Raw genomic sequence first — 22666 nt, 5'->3', positions numbered from 1 at the left:
ATTCTATTCTAATTTTGTGGTGTAATTAGATTGGAGAGAAATTGGGAAAAAAAAAAAAGTGCTTCCCCCTTATTGGTGGGACACAGGGAATATTTGGGTATTTGTAATTTGTTCACATTTGTATTTGTTTCAATTCAGAGTATTTGGTGCTGCCAAAAGTGGGAGAGAGGAAAAACACTTCCCTTGCAGCTGACACCCACTTAGGCATCTCAAGGTGGGCATTACTTCAGCAGACTGAATAATGTTAGACTCATGGAAATTAAAATTCTCCCAACAGTTCCCACTGGTGTACACCCTGGTGTACACTCATACAGTGCATCAATCTCTGCTGATAAAATAGGTTCTGCCCCTGAAAAGTTCTTATCCATGTTGCTTGTTTCTTGTGTCTTGTGTAACCAAGGATTTGCAGGATCAGGGAAGCATCCACATTGCTTTTCTTCCTGTCAGAGATTAGGGAGTTTTTTGTGTGTATTAGTCTTGTGAAAATGTAGCCTTGCACAAAGCACTGCTGAGCACATTTCAGGGTTTAGGCCCCAGTGATAGGAGTATCTAAGGCAGTTGGGCACCAGAATCAGATGGGTAACTGAATGTCCAACTCTTTTCTTAAATCCCTTGGGCAATGATAGAGGAAGCTTGAAGGAATTTGTGTATTTCCTTTGTGCTTCTGCAAAAGAGAGTGGTTTACGTATTTTGAAGTGAAGACAGAATGTGTAATGCCTCCACAAGAAATGTTAGTGAAGTGAGGGTACCTAGAAGTTGCCCAGTGTCATTCTTTATGGGCTTGGTGCCCTTTCTCAGTCTCAGGCCTATGGAATTTGTAGGGTAAACAGCCACATAATTGCAACTGCTTGGTATGTTCAAGCAAAGGTGTGGGATACAGAATGTCTGCATAGTTAGCTGGGACAATCTACTTCTGGCTTTTTGGCTAAAAAATGGCTCAGAGAACTGACCTTTGAACCTGGTGTCTGATACTGCAAGTTAAATGCTGGCTTGGGGTTGAATGGTGAGAAAGCACAGTCATTCTGTTCCTCATTGCAGCCTGTGCACAGATGGGAGAAGTGGAAGAAGCTGCGATCTGGGAAGCTGCTTTCCATCAGAGTAGCACACCAGTTGGACTGGTTCATCCCAGGGCTGCTGCTGAATCTTCAAAAGACATCACATAAAAATCTATTTCTAATGGAGTGAGGAAGGGTGGGAAGAAATAAAGGGTGAAGAAACCATTTTATTTAAAAATTAGTTCATGCTTTCAGTGAAGGTCTAGTTTTTCCCTGTGAGCTTGCCAACATTGCTTAATTCATATCACTTAGAATAAAATGACTTGTGGGTGTAAGGAGGATTTGAATTGTCTTTTCTGTATCTCTAAATAATGATTGCTTGGGGAGATAGGAAATGTAAATTGAAAATGAATGAGGTATAGCTGGTAATATGTTAGATGCATTATCTCCAACCTGAAGCCTTCTGTCAAAAGAGAAGGTCATCTGTAATCATTAAAGAGCACTGCAGCAGGTACTTATATTTTAACTTTTCCTCTTTTTTGGATTGAATTTTCTCCTTGTAACCAGTGCAACACTTTTCTGAGGAAGCATGTGCCATGACTTCTTAGATTGCCTAAATTATATTCTTTTTTTGCAGCTTATAAGACAGAGGATGCAGGGGGTCTGTACTTTGCTGAATGATTGATCTTCACTAGTTTTCTGGAAATGAGAGATTTTTCTCTTTGCTTTCTTTTCTGAAAAATCTGACTTTGTACAATTTGTATGTGAACAATTCCAACCATGAAAATATTAAGCCTTATTTCTGTGTTCCTGGATTGGAACTGATTTTTTCTTTTCTTATAGATACATCATTACAACTTACCTTACATTACACTGAGTCAGGCAACTGTGTAGAAGAGGCAGTAATTGGTCCCATGAAGTACTCCTTGTGCTTTCCTGAATGGCAGCAAAGCCATTTTTTAATGTTTCTTAAACTTGAGCCTCATTTCTAACATTTAGAAAACAGGGCTGGAATTACTGATGGTAACAGTGAATAATGTAGTGAATCCTAATCAGCTGGGGCAAGATTTTACTGGACAAATGTGCTGGAGGGAGAGGAGTATGGCCCGTCTCAAATTCCCTTCCAAATATTCCCAGTGAGAACAGCAAACTGAAAGCAGATGGAGACTTCTCTCTCTTGTTTGCTGAAGTGGGACTGGCTGTGGGTGTCCTTGTAAACCTCCTGGTCTGTCTGCCCATGGAGCAAGAGGGAATCTTTGAAGCCTTGTGTCTCCTGGGGCTAGAGCAGTTCTGCACTTCTGAAGTTAGTGGCATTAACCATCCACCAATGAAGTGCATAAGCAACAGTGGGATTTGCCATTTAATTGAACTCTGCTTTTCTAGTTGTTAATTATACTCCTTGTATGGTTTTTAATGTTTAAGCTGTATCATTACACTTAACAGAATGTTTGTTGTTACCTGCTGTGATTTTGAATAATTCATGGTATTAATATGCAATTAGGGACCATCATGAGTTCCCCCTGGAGTAAACCGAAAGTTGCTTTGCTGGTTTTGTGTCTTTGAAGGTGAGTGGAAGGCAGGTTCTGGCTTCCATGGTCCTTTATCAGAAAGAAAGTTTTGAATCAGCAAATAAAATTAAAGTATGCATCTTGAGAGTATAGTATGCACAGTATAATTGAAATATTTTTATGAAATTGCTTGTTAAACTGGAAGTAACCTAAGTAAATCAGCCCTGGACCTCTGTAAACAGCAGTGTCTTGTACTTTCAGTTAATTGTTTCCACAGATGGAGTCAATGACAACATTATGTTTATCCTATGGCAGTGTTACTGCAGCTCTCGATTTCATTTCGTTTCCTTTTCTTGATGGATGGGTTTACCAAATCTAAAAATAAATTTTTTTCCCATCATGACAGGGATTTTCTTACATGGGTTTTGTGAGTTGCCCTAGAAACAAACAAACACTGAAGTTAGGTCAGAAAAATAAGTGTCATGCCAACCACTGTTGTTTGGGTTTCTTTGGTTCCATCTTAATACTAGATAAATTATGTGGCTGAGGAGTCCAGCTGATAGTTGATACTCGCAGGTGTCTTCTGAACAAAGATGGGTGTGGTGTATTTGTTTTGATTAGAAGAAAGTAAATGGGAATATTTCACGGCGAAGGGTCACCCTCAGCCTGGCATGTGTTCTGGAGTCGCTTCTCTCTGCCACTGTCTTTGCTTCGTTGCTGTCCCAGGTTTGCATTGACTTTATATAGCCAGTATCAGCCAAGATCTTTCAGAGTGCAAGGATAAAATCTTTCTGGCTATCTCCATAGGTATGAGATATTTTCTCATTTTTCCAAATGATGAAAACACTGGTCCTCTGACTGTGAAGCAGACCTGTTCAATGTTAATACAAAGGCCATTCCCAAAGGTTAACTGCCTTATAAATACCCAGATTGTTCCCTCCACTCATTACAAGTTTGCAATCTGTTTAATATATGCACAGTCAGGGAGAAGCTGTAAATATAATGCTAAAAGCAGACACTTGGAACTATTGCTCTTGCTTCTCTTCAGCTTATGCAACTGTTTGCAGTAGCTTGTTGCCAACACAACTGTTGTGTCCTAGTACTTTGGGCTTCATCTTGTAAGTCTCCTGAATATGCTGTTCCCATTCCAACACTTTGAACAGATCCATGTGAGGTTTTACAAGACCAAGTCGTTAACTGAAAGCCACAAATACATCACCACCTGCTTAATTCACCAGTCTAGAATTGAGGTAGCTCATGAAGTTATGCCAGCTGGAGTCTTGGCTAAAAAAACCCAAAACCCTGGTAGCCAAACATTTTGGCCATCAGAAGCCTGGACCTCAAAATTTTCTCCAAATACGTCATTCCACCTTCTCCCCTTGCAAATGACTGAAGTTCCTTCTTTCAGAGGTTTTCCAATGAGTCTTGCTGATGTTTCAACTGCAGCTTTATGTCCATTGACAGCTGTTCTCATCTGCCTATTCCATCTGCAACCACAGCCATCTCTCTGCAGACAGACCCAGAAAATCTCTGACAATAAATAACATTCTTGCTCCACAAGCATTTAAGTCAATTGAAGGTGATGAGGTGATCCAGGAAATTGCTGCTCTCATAAATTCCTGGGACTGTGCTTGAGGCATAGTGTAATCTCTGGTACTTCTCTGCCACTGTTAATCTCCAAGAACACCTTACAAAATTATAGCCTAATGCTTTAACAAAGTGTAGGAGGGAAGGATGCATTTTATGTAAATTTAGTCAGGAAGTCTTTGAAACTAATTGCTTAAAGTGAGTGGGGAAAGCTGATGGAGTGTGATAGACATACAGAATTTTTTTTCTGCTTTCAGAATAGATGGTGTTGATTAAATGGGCTTAGTATAGCACTGCATTTATTAAATAAGCATCAAATTGCTCAGTGGATGAGCCTGCTCTGTGCATGAACAAAAAGACCATGCTCTGGATGTTATTACAGATGTGAATTTAGGGAGTTTTGGGGTTCTACAGAGAAAACCATTGTTTTTGGTGAACTTGGTATTAAATTATTGTCCTGGCCTAGTGTCAATATTTTATTTGCAAAAATGGAATTAAACACACACACAAAAAAAGTGTAAAGCCATACCTACAGAATAGACCATTTATTCTGAAAACTCTCAAACTTGGGAGTAATGCTAGGGAAATCCTCCTTCACATATGCTCCTCAGCATTGGTACCCCTGAGAGGTGTCAAAGGCTTGTCTGTCAATCAGCCTGCTGGTTTATGTGCCAAGTCCTGTTTGGTCTTTTCTGGTTTGTGCTTGTTAGATGTACTGACTCGCCTGTTAGAACAGCCTCTGATATTTCTTTAGGGCTATTCTGGATACATCCACCATTCTGCAAGCGTGGGCTGCTCTCCTTGTTCCTGGTAGATCACCTTGCATTTAACCATATTTGCATATTTATAGGAAGTCAGTGATTTCATTTCCACACTAGCTGGAGGCTAGAGTTACAAGTTAGAGTTATATGCTTGCTCTAGACCTGGGATTTGCATAGATGTCTACATGCATTTGATAGCTGAGTAAAACACATCACTGTGCCTGCTGTAGTAGGCCAAATCTGCTATTCTCAAGTATGTATGCGTGTGTCAAGGATCTGTGCATGCTTCCTTTCAGCATGAGAGCTGGGCACTTGCTGTTGACATGTGTTCCGTCTCCTGCAAGATACCTTGAACTAGTTTTAATGGAGAGAAGATTTTTACAACATCTGAGACTGGATAGACTATTCCATGCTGTGCTCTGTGAAATGTATGAATCCCTGACCACTTCTATGAGCATTTCACTGGGGTGACTGGTGGATGTGTGAGAAGATGGAAAAGATCAGAGGAAAATGCAGAGCAAGAAGCAGTTGCAAGAAAATGTGCTGGAGTGAACTCATGAGATAACAACTAATCTTAAAAGATAAAATTAAAATACAACTAATGTGAATTAAATCAAAATATCTTCTTTCCAGAAACAAAACTAATTTGAATGGTTGAGCATTGGAGAACTTAAAAAAAAAAAAAAAGCCGTATGAAAATGATCCAGTGTGTCTGATTGTAAGCACCCAGTGGGGAGCATGTAACAATTACAGATCTTTGGGAAAGTTGGCCTTTGGAAGACTGAGGTTTCAGTGTGTCTCCCTTAACAGGAAGAAAAAAGATGGATATGAGCCTTTGATGAACAGCGCACAAGGTTAGGTAGCAGTCACAGCATATTCTGTCTTACTTATGTGGGACAGAGAGCCAGATGCATCACTGTTACATAAGCCTGCTGACCTGCATACAGAGCTTTGTGGTAATAGGAGTTTCAGAAAAATAAATCCTGTTCAGTTTAGCTAACATGAAGATAGAAAATCCAGGTATGTTTACAATGGGAAACTCCACAAAACATATTATTCCCTACAGGGCTTGGTTTTGAAATTTAAATTGGGAGGGCTCGAATACATGGAACAAAGAGGATGGGAGAGGAGGCAGTTAATATGATACAAGCTCAGTCTGCTGGCCAATGGTACAGTGTGTATATTTAGGGAATGGGACCACAAGGTATGTTGTACACCAGCCATAACAGTCTATTGTTCCAGTGGTGCAGCATGAAAAAAGATCATGCCAAGTTACAGAGGATTTTGATAGATTTGTTTAATTTGATTGTATTGTGATTTGAAATGAAAATTAATTTTTTTTCCATTCTTAGTGAAAAAAATAGAATATTTTCAGTTGGAAGGGACCCACAACAATCATCTAGTCTGAAGGTAATAATATCTAGAATTAGAGACATCAAGCTCTGGGGTCCCCAGCTTGAGGAATTCTGTCTGGATCCTCTGGCTGCCTAGGGTGCCAAGGAGTTGCACATTTCCAGAGCTTCCAGACTCTTGCTTCTTTTCTTTCTGCCTGGTGAGTTAAGAGAGAGCTGGCAGCCTTGGAGTTTATGGGCAGAGAGACTCTGCTCTGAGTTTCTTGGCATCCTGCCTAATGAGATCTGTAGAGGAGCCAGCAGCTTAGGAGCTCTGCAATCTCTGAGATAATCCTGGAGCAATAACTTCTTTTTAACTCCCACTCTCTGTCAACTTGTCAGGAATACACTTGAAGAACAGGCAAGAGGACCTGGCAGGAAATCGGGTGTGATTTCTGCAGTGTCATCAAAGTCAAATGTGCCATTAAAAATGTTTCTGACCAGTTTTAGTAATCCCATGCAGAAATCCTAACATGTCAGCACCTGACCCTGGAGGTCCTGCATCCCTTTGCTGTAGATATCAGGGGTACAAATCTCAATGAGGCAGAAGAGAGGACAAAGAAATAATTACACCATTCCAGTATCTTTGAAGTTGGGATGTGGGTCACCTGCAGCTCTTCATACAGCACTAGCCTGCCTGTAGTCAGCTGGCCTAAAAACCCCAGTTGTCCTAAAGGTATTGGAAGACATGGTTATTCTGGGAAGGCTCTTGACTGACATAGTGGCTAGTGCGATGTTATTGGAAAAATAGATGAAATACATGTTGGTACCTTGTGCTTTTTCCTTTCTTCCCATGCTTGCTTTAGGATTGACCCTGAGGTCTGTGTCTGAGTAGAGATACTGGTCTGAACAGTGTGTACAGGAGCATGTGCCCCAAGCATGTACTCAAAATTCAGTGCAGATATTGCCAATGTGAGTTATAGCATCCTAAAGGTTGCTGTAATTTGTATTTATAATCTACAGCTACAGAATGATGTTTTAGCAGCTGGGGAGCCCTGGAAGGTGAACATCATCTTGCTTTTCCTAGACACAGAGCTGGAGGATGATGGGCCCTGTGGCTTGATGTCATGACTGTGGCCCCTGCAGGGTGAATTAGGACTAATGATGCAATGCAAAATTGCCCAAATGACAGAGAGAATCTGCATTCATCTTGTCTGATTTCCAAATTTTTCAGTGCTCAGAGGGACAGGATTATAAGAAAATTTTACTTCCTGTTGTATAGGTCATATGCTGCATGCTGAATCCTCCATCACAGGGTGTAAAGCTGGACCAGGGAGACTTGATTTGCCTCAGTAAATATCAATGGGAATAACAGATGTTTTTTCTTTTACTGAATAATTTGCAGTGAGTTTGATTTGTGATAAAACCATTTAGGCTTTTACTGTTGGTGGTACATTAAAATACATTGCAGTAACTGCAACTTAACTGCAATGTGTTGCAGTTATTAAACTCTGCAGTCTTCAGATTGCTGTGGCTGGGCAAGATTCACTGTTGGTCTGGAGGCTTTGGGGGTGCCAAGTGGAGTGTCTGGCTCTGCCATGGGATGTTCAAAGGTACCATCACTCTCCTGATCCTGCAACTGCAGCTGTGCATCCTCTGTCTCTGTCTGACAGGGCTGTGCACGAATCTGCAGTGGGTTCCTCTGGGAACAGAAAGCCTACGATTTGCTCACAGACTGGTAATGATACTGCTTTGATTACTACTTTAAAAAAATTAAAATCTGACCTCCTCTAGCAGTTATTCTGGCATTTATCAGGACTTTTTAAAGATCAGGCAAGGAAAACAAAGCAAAACAGAAATGTTCCAATACCTATGTCTTCCTAAGCTTTTGCTGTGGGGTAGAAAGCATCTAGAAATCCTCCTCTTCAGATGCTGCTTAATCTGCTCTGGATGCATATACATCATTTTTCCCTGCATGGTTGGAGAGGTAGTGGGATAAAAAATGCTTTGCTGAAATGTGAATTCACTTGCCTGTTTTTCTTGGGCTGATTTGCAGCAAGGCAAACTTGATCAGTTACTCCCATGACTGTGCATTTTAGGGGAAGGTATTTCTTTGTAACTGCTGCAGTTCTGTTGTAGCAATTAAAAAAATGTGTCTAAGGAGGAGGCAATAACTCTGAGAGTGTCTTGATGACTAAACATTATACTCTAAATATGCAGTGTTGCTTCTGATTTTTCCAGTCTCCTGTGAGTCATAAAATCAGTCTCGTATAGAGTGAGCTATTTTTAAGACCCTGACTTTTAAAAAAAAAAAAAATAAATAAAAGCCTGTGACTTCCCCTAAGTCAAATAATTTAAATGAATGGTTTTCTGTAGGATATTTGCAGTGCTTTTCAGATCATTAAAATCCCTGAAGGACAATGGGCAGGTCTGCATTTGCAGGCATCACTGGTGTCCCCAGGACAAAGCCCCTGTGGCCCAAAGGGTGCTGTGCCTTAGATGAATACAAGCCTTGGTCTTGTGTGCAGCTGTTACCATGCAAATGTGAACAGAGCTGACTGGGAGGGTCATCTAGGAAGGAGATAGCATGTTCCAGAGATTGAAGGGCTCAAACAGCCTCCACTTCCAAGGGCCTTATTTTGTCCTGCTCACAATTTTTGCTCTTCAATCCCAGCAGGTTTTTCATATTTTCATGGCTGTACTTACCACCTTGTGGTAAGCATGTTTTTTACAAGGTTCATGGCTGTTACCTATTGCAAATATATCTGTTCCAGTGGTGTTCTACAGCTGCTCTGTGAGAATGATATTACACATTGCCAGCAGAACCTAATCATGATGATTTCTGTGTTAAGGGTGCCTCCTTGAGAAACTGTAAGGGGAAGGATTTGAAAATAACCAAGTTGAATGCACTTTTATTGCATCTTTTTGCAGGGGAGGGAAGCTGTGGGACTCTTGTGGCTCAGTCTGTCTGTTGCGTTTTCAGCACTGGAAGAAACACCGTATGTCCCGGTTTTAACTAGATGCATTATAGTACTAAAGCACACAGTGAATTACATTAGAGGGAAGTATTTGTTGTGGGTTGTTCCTACTGTCTGTTACTGTTGGTAATTTCTTGATAATGCTCACTTCTTTAACCTCAGAAAAACATGCACAAGATGGAGGTTTTCTCCATTTTTGACTTGACAAGAAAATCCTTCTGGAATTTGCTTTTTCATTGTACTAGGTTACATCATTTTTATGAGGTGCTCCTCAAAAGCAATGTGCCTGATACATAGAAGATACCACTCTGCCATCGTATTTGGACATGTCATGCTGCTACTGTCTCTGTAGTATGATGTTAACTCATTTTCATTAGCCTTTAAATCCATTATGATTGTCTTAATGGGAGAAATGTAAATAACACTAAGTTCATGTGCATAATTTATCACAAAAAAAAATTCCTGTGTTTAGTAAGTGCTGTTAGATTTTCAAGGCTAATAAAGGCTTGGAGCTGTCTAAATGAGGCAATGCGATTACAGGAAAATCAAATCAGCAAAGTAAATGGAGTCCTGTGGAAGATCCTTTGAATACAAAGCTGTTTTAATTGTTCCTTATTTTAAATTAGAATAGGGCCACTCCTTAGTTAGGACTAGCACTGGGTGAACACTGTCTTAAAAAAAAGAAAATCATCTGGTTTTTCCTTTACTCTGTGTGTGTTCCAACAATCTGTGATCAGTCTTCAAGGTTTCCTAGTTTGTCATTTTAAATTGCTGAACTGCCTTATATCAGCACACTTCACCCTAAGCCTCTTGGCAAGCTAGCTATCCTTGGCTGCACGTCCAAGATTTTGGGGTAGCAATTGATTTCAGAAGTGTGTCTGTTACTACTGCCTGCCTGCAAAGTTGTGGAATATTTGATGAGCAGGAGGTTAGACATCTGGGATCTTCTGTAAGCATTTCCATCTCAGAGCTGCAAAGGATTGCAGGGATATTGTTCTAGAAGACATTTTTTGAAAGCAAATGTATTATATATATTGATAGTCCATTAACAGAAGAAATTAACTTCCAAAATTATGTTCAGCGTGACAGTGAGTTCAACTGTCCATGCACATTTATAAGATTCACATTTTCAAGTCCTCTTCACTATAGCTACCCACTCTTAATTAAGCCTCTTAAGTTGTTCTTCTCCAAGCAGCATGAAAATGAGTGTCTTTGTGTGTGTGTGACATTTTTATGAAAAGCTCTGTAGCATTAAATTGCAGCACTGCTTGTATTGTTGTATATTGCCCATATTCTACTGTTAATGAAAATAATGTATTTTCCATAGAGTTGAGTAAGACAAGGCTCATTTATCATTCATGAATTCATTTTTCCAGAATTACACCATTAGTTTCATAAGAAAGAAGCTGAAATAAAGCCAGAGCAATGATTTTGAATGAGTTCTATATATGCAACCTTGTCTAATATTTAATACCTTTATTAAGCACAAGAATGTAGAAATACATAATATAATTTTCTAACAGAAGAGAACATAATTTATTTGTGGTTTTCAGCACTCATGGTTGGTTAGATGATTGTTGGGGTTTTTTCCCTTGGATGCAATTCCTTTCCTCTGAGATATAGACAAGCTCTGTTGGCCATTGGTTATAATTGGGATCAATACGTCTTCATTGAGAATTTAATGATATTCACACCTCTTGAGCTCCAAAGTGAATCCATCAAGTAGAAATGCATTTTAGAAGCAGCAATTTGTGAATGAGAAGATTACACTGAATGCTATTTGATCTTTTTTTTTACCAAGCACAGAAATCAAATGTTTTTGCAAAGATCATGCTCTTGGTTATATAGCATTTCTTTACCAAAAAGCTGAGGGATCCCATGTATATTATGGCAAAATGCAGCTTTGCAACATTTCTTTTCTTGTAATCACTTTCTTTCTTTCCAGTTTTTCTATTTGCAGATAATCAAAATTTTTCTAAAGGAAGATGTTTATGTTTTAAAACAAGGTACTATAAAACAGATATTAAACAATTTATGGTAGATAATTTTCTATTGAAGTGTGTGCATGCCACAGACATATTGATTTTCTGTAATTAATAGAAATTATAAAATGAATGGATGCTCATGATTATATTAGTTAGACCAAATAAAATATCTGTAGTTTCATTATAAAATATTAAAGAATAGCACAAACCCTCTTGCCTGGCATTTTCTCTCATTTGTGCTACTGTAGCTCCAGAGTAGTGATAGAAAACACTGGTGCTTCAGTGGTTCTAAAGAAGGGATAATCTGTGACCCTTGATAAGGGCAGAGGCACAGCAGAGTACTTCTTTTATATTTACAGCAGAAACTTTTCAGGTGTTGCATAGTATCTTCTTCAAATATTTGTTCACAAATAGCAGAAATATGCATTTCTTTGCTTGATATAAAGAAATCTTATTAATTCCTTGAATTTGCAATTTCCTCACTTTAAATACCTCTAGTGCTACAAACCAATGGAAGCATGGTGTTTCTGGCCCTGCACATCAGGGCTGAGGTACTGAGCAGCCACTGTATACTGGTGCCTTGAGAATCTTTAATGCTGGGTTACACAATGGGGAATGTTCCCAATATGCATTGACTGTCCTACTGCAGCAGTTGAAAGTGCACGATGGTCCACCACCCAAACCCACTTCAGATATCAGACATGATTTAAATATGTTTTTATGGTGGCATCACCATATTTCATGTCTTCTTTCAGATGACCAGAATAAAATAACATCCTCCTTTTACTATCTTTTTCTTCTAAATGTAAGGAATTATTTGACTTCAAATCCTTTGTGTGCATTCATTACAGGTGGGCTCAATGATCTGAAAAGTCTTTTCCAATCTCAGTGAGCACAGGCACTCTCTGAAGATGCCATAGAGATTTTAGGAATATGTGTACAGTCCTGCAGCTCTTAGTTTTCTTCCTTCCAGCCCCAGTGTTGTTTGTCTTTGAAGCCTCTATATTGGCTCTTTCCTTTCTGACTTTGATGCATGCTCCGAAAGTTTTTGCAAGGCTTTTACTGCTGTACCTTCTTAATGGGAGAAGGATGACTTCCATCCACACTGTGCTCTGCAGGGCATGGAGACCATCGACCCTGGCAGTGGGCACAGAACTCAGCTCTTCAGGGAGCTGACTGGAGGAGTCCAGCAGGACAGTTGTCTTTAGGAGGTGGTTAGCACTAGATTTGTTCCACCAGTATGAGCTCTCTGAGCTTCCTTAAAAATGGTAGTTTAGACACTTGGGGGAGCAGACCATTTGTTCCATGAGAAGAGGCCAAGGGGTCCAGGCTGTTTCACCCTGGGGGAGAGCCGGCTTTGGGGACACCTCACAATAGCCTTCCTGAAACTGTGAGGAAGCAACTGAGAATCACAGAAGCATAGAGAGAGCCAGGCCCTTCAATGTGATACATTGTGAGAGGGTGAGACACAGAGGGTGTAAGATGAAACAAGAGAATTTCAGACTGAATATAGGAAAAGCATTTCCCTCATGAGGACAGTGCAGCAGTGGGACAGGTTGCCCAGGAAGGCTGTGCATTCTCCATCCCAGGAGTTTTTCAAGACTGATTAGGTAAACCCTGAGCAAACTGCTCTGGCTTTGAACTGACTCTGCTTGGAGTAGGTTGATCTAAATGACCTTCTGAGGTTCTTTCCTGTGGTCTTACAGTTTCCTGATACTTAGCACAGGTTGAACAAGTACAAATGTGAAGGACTGGAAGCAGCTAAAAAAAATAAATGCTGGTGGCTGACAGAGGTGGTAAAAGATTGGAGAACATCAAGTGAGAGCATGAATATGGATCACTGATCTTTGTTATGCCAGAAATTATTTGGTCCTTAGAGAGCAGTGCACAGTCATCACTTTTATTTCAAGGTTTCCTTTGAGGTTCCAATGTCACAGAGAAATAAGTTTTGTTTAATGACCTTCTACATTAGCAGTTCTTTGTGCTGGTGACTGAAATTGATTTTGCTTGTGATGTGAAGGAGCACAAGCCCAGCCTCTGCATTGTTGCTCAACCATGTGCTTTAGCCCTACCAAAGAATGGGAGGCCAGCAAATTTCTGAGCATCAGAAATATCCATGCTGAAACTTTTAGGTACAGCATTGATAAAGACTCAGCTGGTTTTTAATCTCTGTGTTTCATGGTTGGAAATTGTGCCTTTGTGCTTGAGCCCTGGAAATGTTTGGTCGATATTTTTCTTTGGTAAAGTAACATCATTAAGACCTCTCTTATTTTCCTCAAGCATTTCACAAGAGAGACTTCCTCCCTGACCAGAGTAATTACAAAACAATTCATTAATGGTTTATGTTCTACACTTCTTAGTTACATATGTGGTATGAAGAAAATCATTAAGAGAAGGGTGAAGGATAGATTTTTCAAGGAGGTAAGACTGTGAGGAGCACAAGGTTTCATAAAGACTTCAGGTGAACAATAAAAGGAGGGGGTGAATAATTCACACAGGAAGGAGAAAGAACAGACAAAGAGGATGAAAGGAATGGGAAAGAGAAAGTGAAGAGTCTGACAAAATGAGAAAGGAGAATTGGCAGCTAATGTTTCAAGAAAAATATAATAAAAATTGAAGGAAATATTAGGCAAATAATGACTTCTACATTTGTAAATGCTCTTAGTCTAGCAGTGCATGTTTGACAAATATTCTTTAACCCCAATTTTGAAAAATTAGAGAACTTAGTTTAAATTTAAATTGTTGGATAACAAAAGAAGTGATCACTAAAGTACAAAAAAATGTAAGTTCATTGAATGAATGAAGTTTGAATCACTTTTCCATTATTCTGGCCACACCAGTTTTCAGTGATAGTTTTTTCAAGCATAGCTTCCCATGACAGCTATCCCTGATACTTTAAGGACATTCTTGCTCTTGAACAAGTCAGTAAACTGACAACTGGTAACAGTGGGTAGCTCCTCTGCAACCAGTTGAGGAACTAAAATTGAAGCCTCTCTATCTTCTAAAATAAAGCTAAATTTTAGGAGGACCTAGAGAGTCACCCTCCTGATCCTCCCTAGAGCCTATGTACAGTGATGAGATCACAGAGAAGAAACTTCATGTATGACTAGAAGAGGAGAGACGGGGATGTATTTCACACCATCCCAAAATACAAGGCCAGCTCTGCTGGTACTATCATATTGTGATATTAATTTTTTGTAGTATTAATTACAAATGAAAAAGTACCTGATGTCCTGAAAAATCCTTGGAAGGTGTGGATAGCAAAGGCTGAAAGTGTGTTCTGTTGGGTGTTGTTTTGATTACTTAGACTACAAAGACAGTAATCAAAAAGAAGATGATCTATGGAGACTCTAGTAGTGTTCCCTTTCTTTGCCTGGAGATAAGAATGAATGGATTTTCTTTGTTTGCAGTACAGTCTGGACTTCATTAGATGATGCAAAGAGATGGAATTCCAAATCCAATTTTGTTTGGATGCAGCTACAGCAGAGGCAGAATTAATGTGTAATGTCTTACGAAGACTGCAGAAAGCTTCTGGTGTTGTTTTGAATGAAAAACAAGTCTGAACATTTACCAGTTTCTGATCCAAGATGGAGAGCTGAACCAGAGAGTGTGCAAGGGCTCTAAGTGCCTCTCATCACTAGGAATCTTTCATGTCCTCCTGCCCAGCTGGCACTCTCCTGGATCAGTGACTGACTCTTGCATATCTCCCTGGTTTTGTGTCCTACAATAATCCATCTAGCTGCTTCTCCAAAACTAATGACCTCCCCTTTTTTACTTTGCCTCTCTCTGCAGGATTTTTCTCCAGTTCTGTTCTTCATGCTTGGAAAAATCTTTCTATCCTGAAGTACAAGCCATAAAGGCTCTCTTCTTTCCCAGTTTTTAATTTTTCTCTTTTGAGGGGCATGTTGGTGACTGGGACACATTTTAGTAATGACAGTTAATTACTGTCATCAAGTAATTTATTATAATAATAATTGCAATAGAATATTTTAAACAAAATTCTGTATGCTATTATCATTTCAGGTACTACCAATGTACTAAGATGTGTGTTTCTCCAGTAGACATCGAGTTTTAGCCAGAGTTAAGTATGCAAGCAGTGCATCACTGGTGATGTTTAACAGTAATAATGACAGCCTTAGTGGAAATTGTAAAGCCTAATAAAAAGTTTTGTAGGCTTTGAATTTTAATATCAGAGGAAAGATGCAAATGGTGAATATTATTCTGAGAAGAGTCATAGAAATAGGACTTACTTGGAAGGTTGGATTTGTGATGGCTGTCATTCCATAAGTTGAACTTTATCCATTAGACTACTTCTGTAGATCCCTGCTAAGTGGGTTATGAGATGGTGTTGGGAAGATGGCAGAGAATGTTTGTTTCCATATGGACAAATGGATGTTTGTCTTGTGCACAAAAAGTAGCAAAAGGAAAAGCATGGAATGTGCTTTTCACCTTAAATCAGTAAATCATGGGAGAATGTCTCAATATGTTTTGGATAGTTCAGTTTCTACAATGTGCTGCCATTATGCTCTGTTTGTATGGAAGCACCTGGGCACACTGCTTGCCAAATGCTTTATTTTGACCTTGAATGAAAAACAAACAATTCCTTAAATTGTGAAAATACAGATACTTACCTTATGCTTTTGTCTTTTTTTCTTCCTTTTTTTTTTTTAATCCTCCTTCCTCTTGTCCAGGGAAGAATGTATCAGTCACACAGAAGAAGCAGTAGAGCTCTGAAGGACTGATGAAATGTGCTTTGGCCTGGAGGTGACTGCAGCTGCTACGTTATGGGAAAAAGTGAGAAGTTGCTCTACATTACCATCTGCACCATTTTAGCCACCTCCTGTAATGGAAGCTGGCCATGCAGGCCAATGCATGTTTGAGTCTGAGTTTTGTTTTGATTTGTTTTCTTGGGATCTCAACATTCGCATTTTGAAGCAATTACCAAGTTAAGCACAATCCCCATCTTCATGATTCTGCTCATGTGGGTATGTAATATCTTAAGCCTCGTGTGGCTTTGAGCATTCCTGAAAGAGCCTTTGATCTGAGTTGGGATGTTTAGTATATCTGAGGCTGTGATACTTGAGGGTACAAACTGTTTAGCAAATGAGACAGAATGGCATTTTTACAAGGGTAAGTTGGAATTGGGAATGATCTTCATGAGCACTGAGAGGCTCTTGGAACATCAAAGTGCTCTGTCCTAATACTCTGAGTATTTCAACCACATGAATAGGCCACACTGAATTTAACTTTCAGAAATAGATGGGTTTGTACACTCTGGTTGGTAGTAGCATATGTGATGTAAACACATTGTGCAACCGTGCTGCACAATACAGATCACACACCACAACCCCTACTATTCACCTCTGAGTACCATTTGGGAAGGCAGGGAGATGGGAATGCAGGCACCGGACCTGTACATAAAGGGTCCTGTGGGTACTTCCATCCTTTCTGAAACTAAAGGCGCACAGCCATGTGGAGTCAGTGGCAATACTTGTGCTGACCTGGATGGCAGCAGCTACTCTCAAACTGTCTTACATTGTGATGCACTTTCAGTTTTGATAACTGCTTTATGATTTGTATTTCCCTTTTTTCTTTTTTTAATGTTGAGCTAATTGCTAGGATGTGCTGTCTTTACAATGCGTAGTTGCCCAGTAATTACAGATACCCTTTGAAAGGAAGCAGCAGAAGAATAAACTGTGGAATCCCAAATCAGATTAATGTAATGTTCATTTCTAGATTACAATTAGTAACAAGATGACACGTTGTCATGGTAACGTGAAGCTTAACTACAAGTTCCTAAAATAAAGCAATGACATATGTGTAGGTTTCTACCATTTGCATACTATCCACTTGAAAACATACATAATTTCTACAACACTCAGGCAATTAAACCGTACTTCTTTCTTCTGAATTAAGTGTTTAACTAAAATATCACGCCTCTTTCCTGGTATTTACACAAAATCTCCCACCATAAATTATAAATGTTGATGATGAAGCTGTCCATTTTGTAACATCTTAAGCTTTCTGCCTTTTGGTTTCATTTTAGAACAATTAGTGTAAGGAATGTAGAGCACTTTGTGGTTTGTACCACATCGATCTCCTTGAAATTCTACCATCTCCTCATACAAAAATTGTCCAACCAATATTGGAAAAGTCTGTTTATTAATTGCATCGATAGACCAGTGGGTGTGTTTCATGTAGCTGAGTAAAATCCCAACTTTGCCTCAAATCACTGTAAGAAAGCAGTAAACTTTTAATGTGAGATTGCTAGCTAAGACAGAGAGCCTAGCTACTATTTTCTAGTTCCCTTACAGTGAAAAGTGTTGTCTACTTGTTAGAGAGTTTGAGTTTCTTTCACTAAGCAGAAGTCAACTTGTTTAATGTGATAGCTATGGTAGAGGTGCCAGCACATGCTTTACATGTATTGTCATTTTGTGGTAAACCTTCAGAGAATGAAAAATTGGTCACTTTGTTCTGATTGCTTTATATGCACAGTATTGTTTTGGCCAAATTCTTTAGTCAAAGTTAAGATGCTGCTAAGTTCTGTAAGTAAATGCAATCTTCTTCTGTCACCCTAAATGGACAAGATGCGCAGTGTTACATGGAATATATGGTTTCTTTGGCAGTTCACTTATTTGTGTATACTTTACTGTATAGAGTATTGGAGGATATTGAAAATACAGCTTACAGGTTGCTCCTTAAGCAACTTTTAAATCCCAAATTCTGTTCTTCACACCACTATGGATGACAAATGCTGCAAGTACAATGATTGACTCTGGTGTGATAATCATGTTACATTCAGAATAATGCAGTTGCTGGGAAATGTGTCACATACACAGCAGAGTTCCCAGGATAAACCGTCTGCTAAGGTATGGCTGATGTTTGTCTTTGTGGCCTTTTGAAAAGTGGAAACTCTGATTTTTGTGTTTCATAAATCTACCTGTATTTCTCACTTGCAGATGAAGGTTTGTAATATTTGAATTTACTGTGGTTATGGGGTGGAGGGAGGGACATGTGCATGCTGGGTTTTGCCACTAATCCTTTGGAAATCCTTTAGTGCCTTAAGGAGGCGGAGGGGTAACAGACCCTAGGATTACAGAAACTTGTTCAAACCTCTTTCCTGCTTTAGCATTTAGCAGAATTCCTTTAAAATATATTGTGCCTTTGGCTCCAAATATATTTGCATTAGAAATCAGTAGCCATGGGATTATGGACAGGAATTTTTGCCCCTGTAGAAATGTTAGGAAAGAGAGTATACTATTTCCTGTATGGGACATGATCTAAAAATATAGCTAACTTAAATTCTACCATTGGGATCCATGCATACTAGGAAAGTTGCAAGTTGCAGTTAAAGGCAGAAAAAAAGGGAAAAAAAAAGGAGAAAGTTTAAATATACTGGATTAAATGCTTCTATCATTGAACTGACTGGCAAATTTCCACTGGCTTTCTTGGGACCAAGATTTCATGCTTGCTTCTACTTGGCTTACGAAATTCTCATATGTGGTAGATATGTGGGCATCATGTTCTCTTTAATGTTATAGGAGAGGAAAAGAGAGATTAGTAGTTTTGGAGACCCGCCTTGATTTAGAGTTGTTGGGATCTGTGGTATAAATCTCTGTTCACTATTTTTTCTCTGTGTAATGTAGACTCTTGCTATGGGAATATGAATATGCAAATGTAAATTCCAATGCGAGAGGTTACTGCACAGTGTGCACTAACCAATGCCAAACAGCTATATTTCTCTACTCTCTGCACTGTGGTCTTTTTGAAAACAGGGAAAATGTAACTAACAGATGAAGACCACTCCAGTGCAAAAAAAGCCTGCATGAGGCAATTCATGTATCACTCACTGATGGTCCTAAGCAGCTCTTAGGAAAAGCTGAATAAGCTTTTAGCTCATGAGTGAATTTTATCTTCTAGGAATTAAGAGCAATTTCTTGGCACAGAGCTAAATAAAAAAATAAATTTAAAAAAAATCAAGGCCTGAAAATCAGACGTGGTGGTCTTGTTTTTCTCCTTGTGATGACAAGAAAGTTTTAAAGAATATGTAAATAGTAAAAGAAAATCATTACGTGCCTCACAGTATGTAAGACAAGGCCCAGCATGGAACTGATTTTTGTAGCTTATTTATAAATTATGCTTCTGTCTTTTGTTTGGAACTTGGAAAAGGAAACCATGTAAATTAAATAAGGAGTGAAGACTTACTGCACACATTTGTTGACTGAAACAAAAATATTTCCCCACCTCCTGAGGAATTTATGAGTAATCTGGGATGAATAATGTACGGAGATCTTGCCTTTTGAGCTCTAGTGCTGTATAAGTATTTAACACTTTTGCACAGCCAACAGAGGAGTGGTAACCAGAAGTCATGAAGAGCATTTGTTAGGGCCACAAACTGGGATCCATTTGAGTAGGTACCAAAGAATGCACAAAAAGGCTGGGATTTATGGTGTGATACTTATTAAGCAGATGTACCAATTGGACTGGGGAAGGAGGGGTGTTTGTAAATAAATGCAAAAAGTTTGAACTCTGACCCATGACCACCCTGTCACTGGGTGTCACATTAGTTTCGGCTATGTCAGAAGCTTCAATAGTGTAAAAGAGGCCACTCATATTTTAACTGTTTCATTAAAATCTTCTGGATAACTCTTCAGCAAAGATTTCCACTCTACGACATTTGCCATTGATATCAACTGTACATATGTATTAATACTCAGTGTAACTAGGAGGATACAGAATTGTAATGAAATCACAAAGTCTACTTGATGATTACAGATTTGTAACTCTCACAAATTATGTAAGATATGTTGACATTTTATCTTGTTAACAAGATGTATTTTTCTATGTTAGCTAAATGTATAATTTGTATAATTTTGTATATTAAATGTATGCATATTTTAAATTAAAAACATTATAATTTTATTATTTTAACTTTAAAATGGTGACAGAGCTTCTGAAATACAGTTTTATATACAACTGTATCCGTGGATAGCAACTCAGAAAGTCTCAGTTTTGAGGAAGGGACCACCTGATCTTCTAACAGGGTAAGGAAACTGCTATACCCGAGCTCTTGCTCCTCTTGGTGGAGGAGCTGCCATTCAGCTTCTGGTGAGTTAGTGAAATTAATATGAATTGGCAGAATACTATGGGCTGTATCACTGCTTGTGAAGTGGGTAACCTGAGCTTTCCCCAGCTTGTAGCTGTGTTTTGGATTCACAGTTCCTAGATGTGAGGACACAGTTCAAATCACCCATCCATGGGATGGGGTTTTGTGGGGGGAGGAGGACACTGCTGGCAGAGATACAGCAGAGCCAGAGACTGACTCAGTGACTTGGCAACTCCAGTCACTCCTCTGGAAGAAGGAGAACTCATGTCTCTCACATGCATTCCCTTTGGGCTGTTCATGCCTTTTTTGTCTGATGATTCTGTTGTAAAATGCACAATAGCAAAATATACATGCAAAATGTACATTGCATATTCTCTAAGGCCCTGCACCAGGAAATTCCTGTTCTAGCTCATGATGTTCATGCTGTTGCAAGAAGAGCTCAGCTACAACTGAAGCCAATCAGGTATGTGATACCCTTCTTGTTGGGCTTTTGTCCAGCAAGACAGTGTAGGTTTTGTGTGAAGCAAGTAATGCCCTGGGTTTTCTGCTATCACTCATCTAGTCTTTTTGGAATAAAGGTCCTATAGGAAGAGGGTGCACTTTCAATCAAGTTTAGTCCTCTTTTCATCAAGCAATGTCAAAACAGGATGACTGCACTCTTTGCAAGAGAATATACCTAAGCAATATATTTCTCCAAAGTTGCATACTTGTTTTTAGGTAAACTCACAGGGTGTTGGGGTATTAGGATGCGATTGGGTCTGCTTCTGTAGCACCTAAAACCGCAATTTTATCTCTTACTGAACAAAGGAATCTGGTGAACTGAGAATAGTTTTTTAATAAACTAAGGGCTATGGTATGAAAAAAAACCCAAAACATTTAAAAGCAAAACCAGACTCTGGTATTATTTTATGCTTATTTCTAATGAGAAAGTTTAATGCTATTTTCTAAAGCATTGATCTGACATATTCTCTGAGTCTTGTGATCTCCTTATGTATCAGAATAATATGAATCTCCTGGCTTAATATTTAAAAAATAGTATTATTCCTTTCTTTTATTTAAAAAACCCTGAGTGGTCTAGAAACCAGAGCAGTGTTATCTAACTAGATCCCAAGTGTAAACAGAGTCCATCTTTCTTAGCTTTATGGATGATAAATAAAAGATGCTCTGCATTTAGCAGATGTATGCACTGTGCAACATACTGGACCTACTAAGGGACCTTCAAAAGTTCTTATTCTGGAAGTTCAAATTAATCTCTTGATTGCAAAGAAATAACTCCTAAAATGACTTGCAAAGACAGGCAGGTCACGCATCACACTCCATGTACCACCTGCGTATTTCACTAACTGTCAGGGTTTGGTGTCCTGTGGAGGAAGAAATTGACTTTTTTTTTTTTTAACATGATCAATAAATCTCAATGTTACCATCAGGAACAAAAAAAAATCAATATTTGCCCATACAAGAGACTTTAAGGAAGCAACAAAGCAATGTCCTACAAGCTATACTTATTTTTTTTCACATGCACCAGTGAAACCTCCATATGATACTCAAGTGTTAATGTGGAAATATGGTTTATTAAGTGAGCTGTGGAATCCTGGGCAATACATGCTCAGAAATGTCAGTTGACTAAAATCAGTGTGCTGATAACCATAATAAATGAAATTTTGACTAGCTTCCTAACTCCCCTCATGTGAACAACACCCATGGTGTTGAATGCACACACAGCATTCAAGATAGCAGGTCCCACTGCATTATAAATGCAGAAAAGAGTGATGTTTTCCTTGGATGCATTTTGGCATTGCTCAGGTATGTCACATCACTGCTTTTTCACATGGTTTGGGTCCATGGGTAGTTGTTAATGAGAAGGAGAGTCACCTGGACTCATTTCTGTTGAAATCCCGGGATCTCTCTCTTTAACCTCCCACTTTTCCTGATTTGCAATTAGTAACTTGCAATTTTTCTTGTGCTGGGTCCACCAGGCATGCCTGTGGACCACAGGCAGGAGTGCTGTGTTGTTGGGCTTATATTCAAACAGCACACTGTACATGAGCAGTAAACAGGCCTTGTGATTGATCCACTCCCTCAAATTTGCTTAGTCACGTAATCAATCTCAGACCAGTTCGTTGCAATATGTTATTTCAGAGCAACAGAAAATGTCCCTTATGTAACTACTGGCGTAGTCAAAGCCTGTGACAATTGCCACAGATTGGCTGCATGTGCAGGAGAGGAGTGTCCAAGGACTTGGAATTCGGTGGATGATCTCAGGCACTGTAAGACAGGTAGTGCTGTAAAGATGGACTTTCTGAAGTGGGCTGTGCAGAGAGCTGAGGGGAGCACAGTCTCCACCCTTCCTGATCCTAGTTTTGGGAACTTGGATCCCTCACAGTGAAACGAAGCCCTGCATGGTTTGCCTCTTTT

General features: G+C 39.2%; 1 protein-coding gene across 12 annotated transcripts in view; it reads left to right on the top strand.

The window, feature by feature from the left end:
• The window catches only part of JAKMIP1 (janus kinase and microtubule interacting protein 1), a 231060-nt gene extending 211192 nt beyond the window's left edge, over positions 1-19868 (top strand). For 11 of the 12 annotated variants that reach the window (XM_017727648.1, XM_017727650.1, XM_017727647.1 and 8 more), the window contains one exon: positions 15837-19868. Coding sequence is in view for 2 of the 12 variants with exons in the window: in XM_017727645.1 (XP_017583134.1) it covers positions 15837-15887 (51 nt within the window). In the remaining 10 variants the exon portion in view is untranslated. Of the gene's footprint in view, positions 1-15168 lie in introns of all 12 variants that reach the window. The other variant, XM_017727641.1, reaches the window with a different exon arrangement.
• The last annotated feature ends 2798 nt before the right edge of the window (positions 19869-22666 follow it).

Source organism: Corvus brachyrhynchos, unplaced genomic scaffold (genome assembly GCF_000691975.1).
Source record: "Corvus brachyrhynchos isolate BGI_N302 unplaced genomic scaffold, ASM69197v1 scaffold80, whole genome shotgun sequence".
NCBI lineage: Eukaryota > Metazoa > Chordata > Aves > Passeriformes > Corvidae > Corvus > Corvus brachyrhynchos.
Note: the sequence above shows the minus strand (reverse complement) of the source record. Positions and strands in the feature narration are given on the sequence as shown.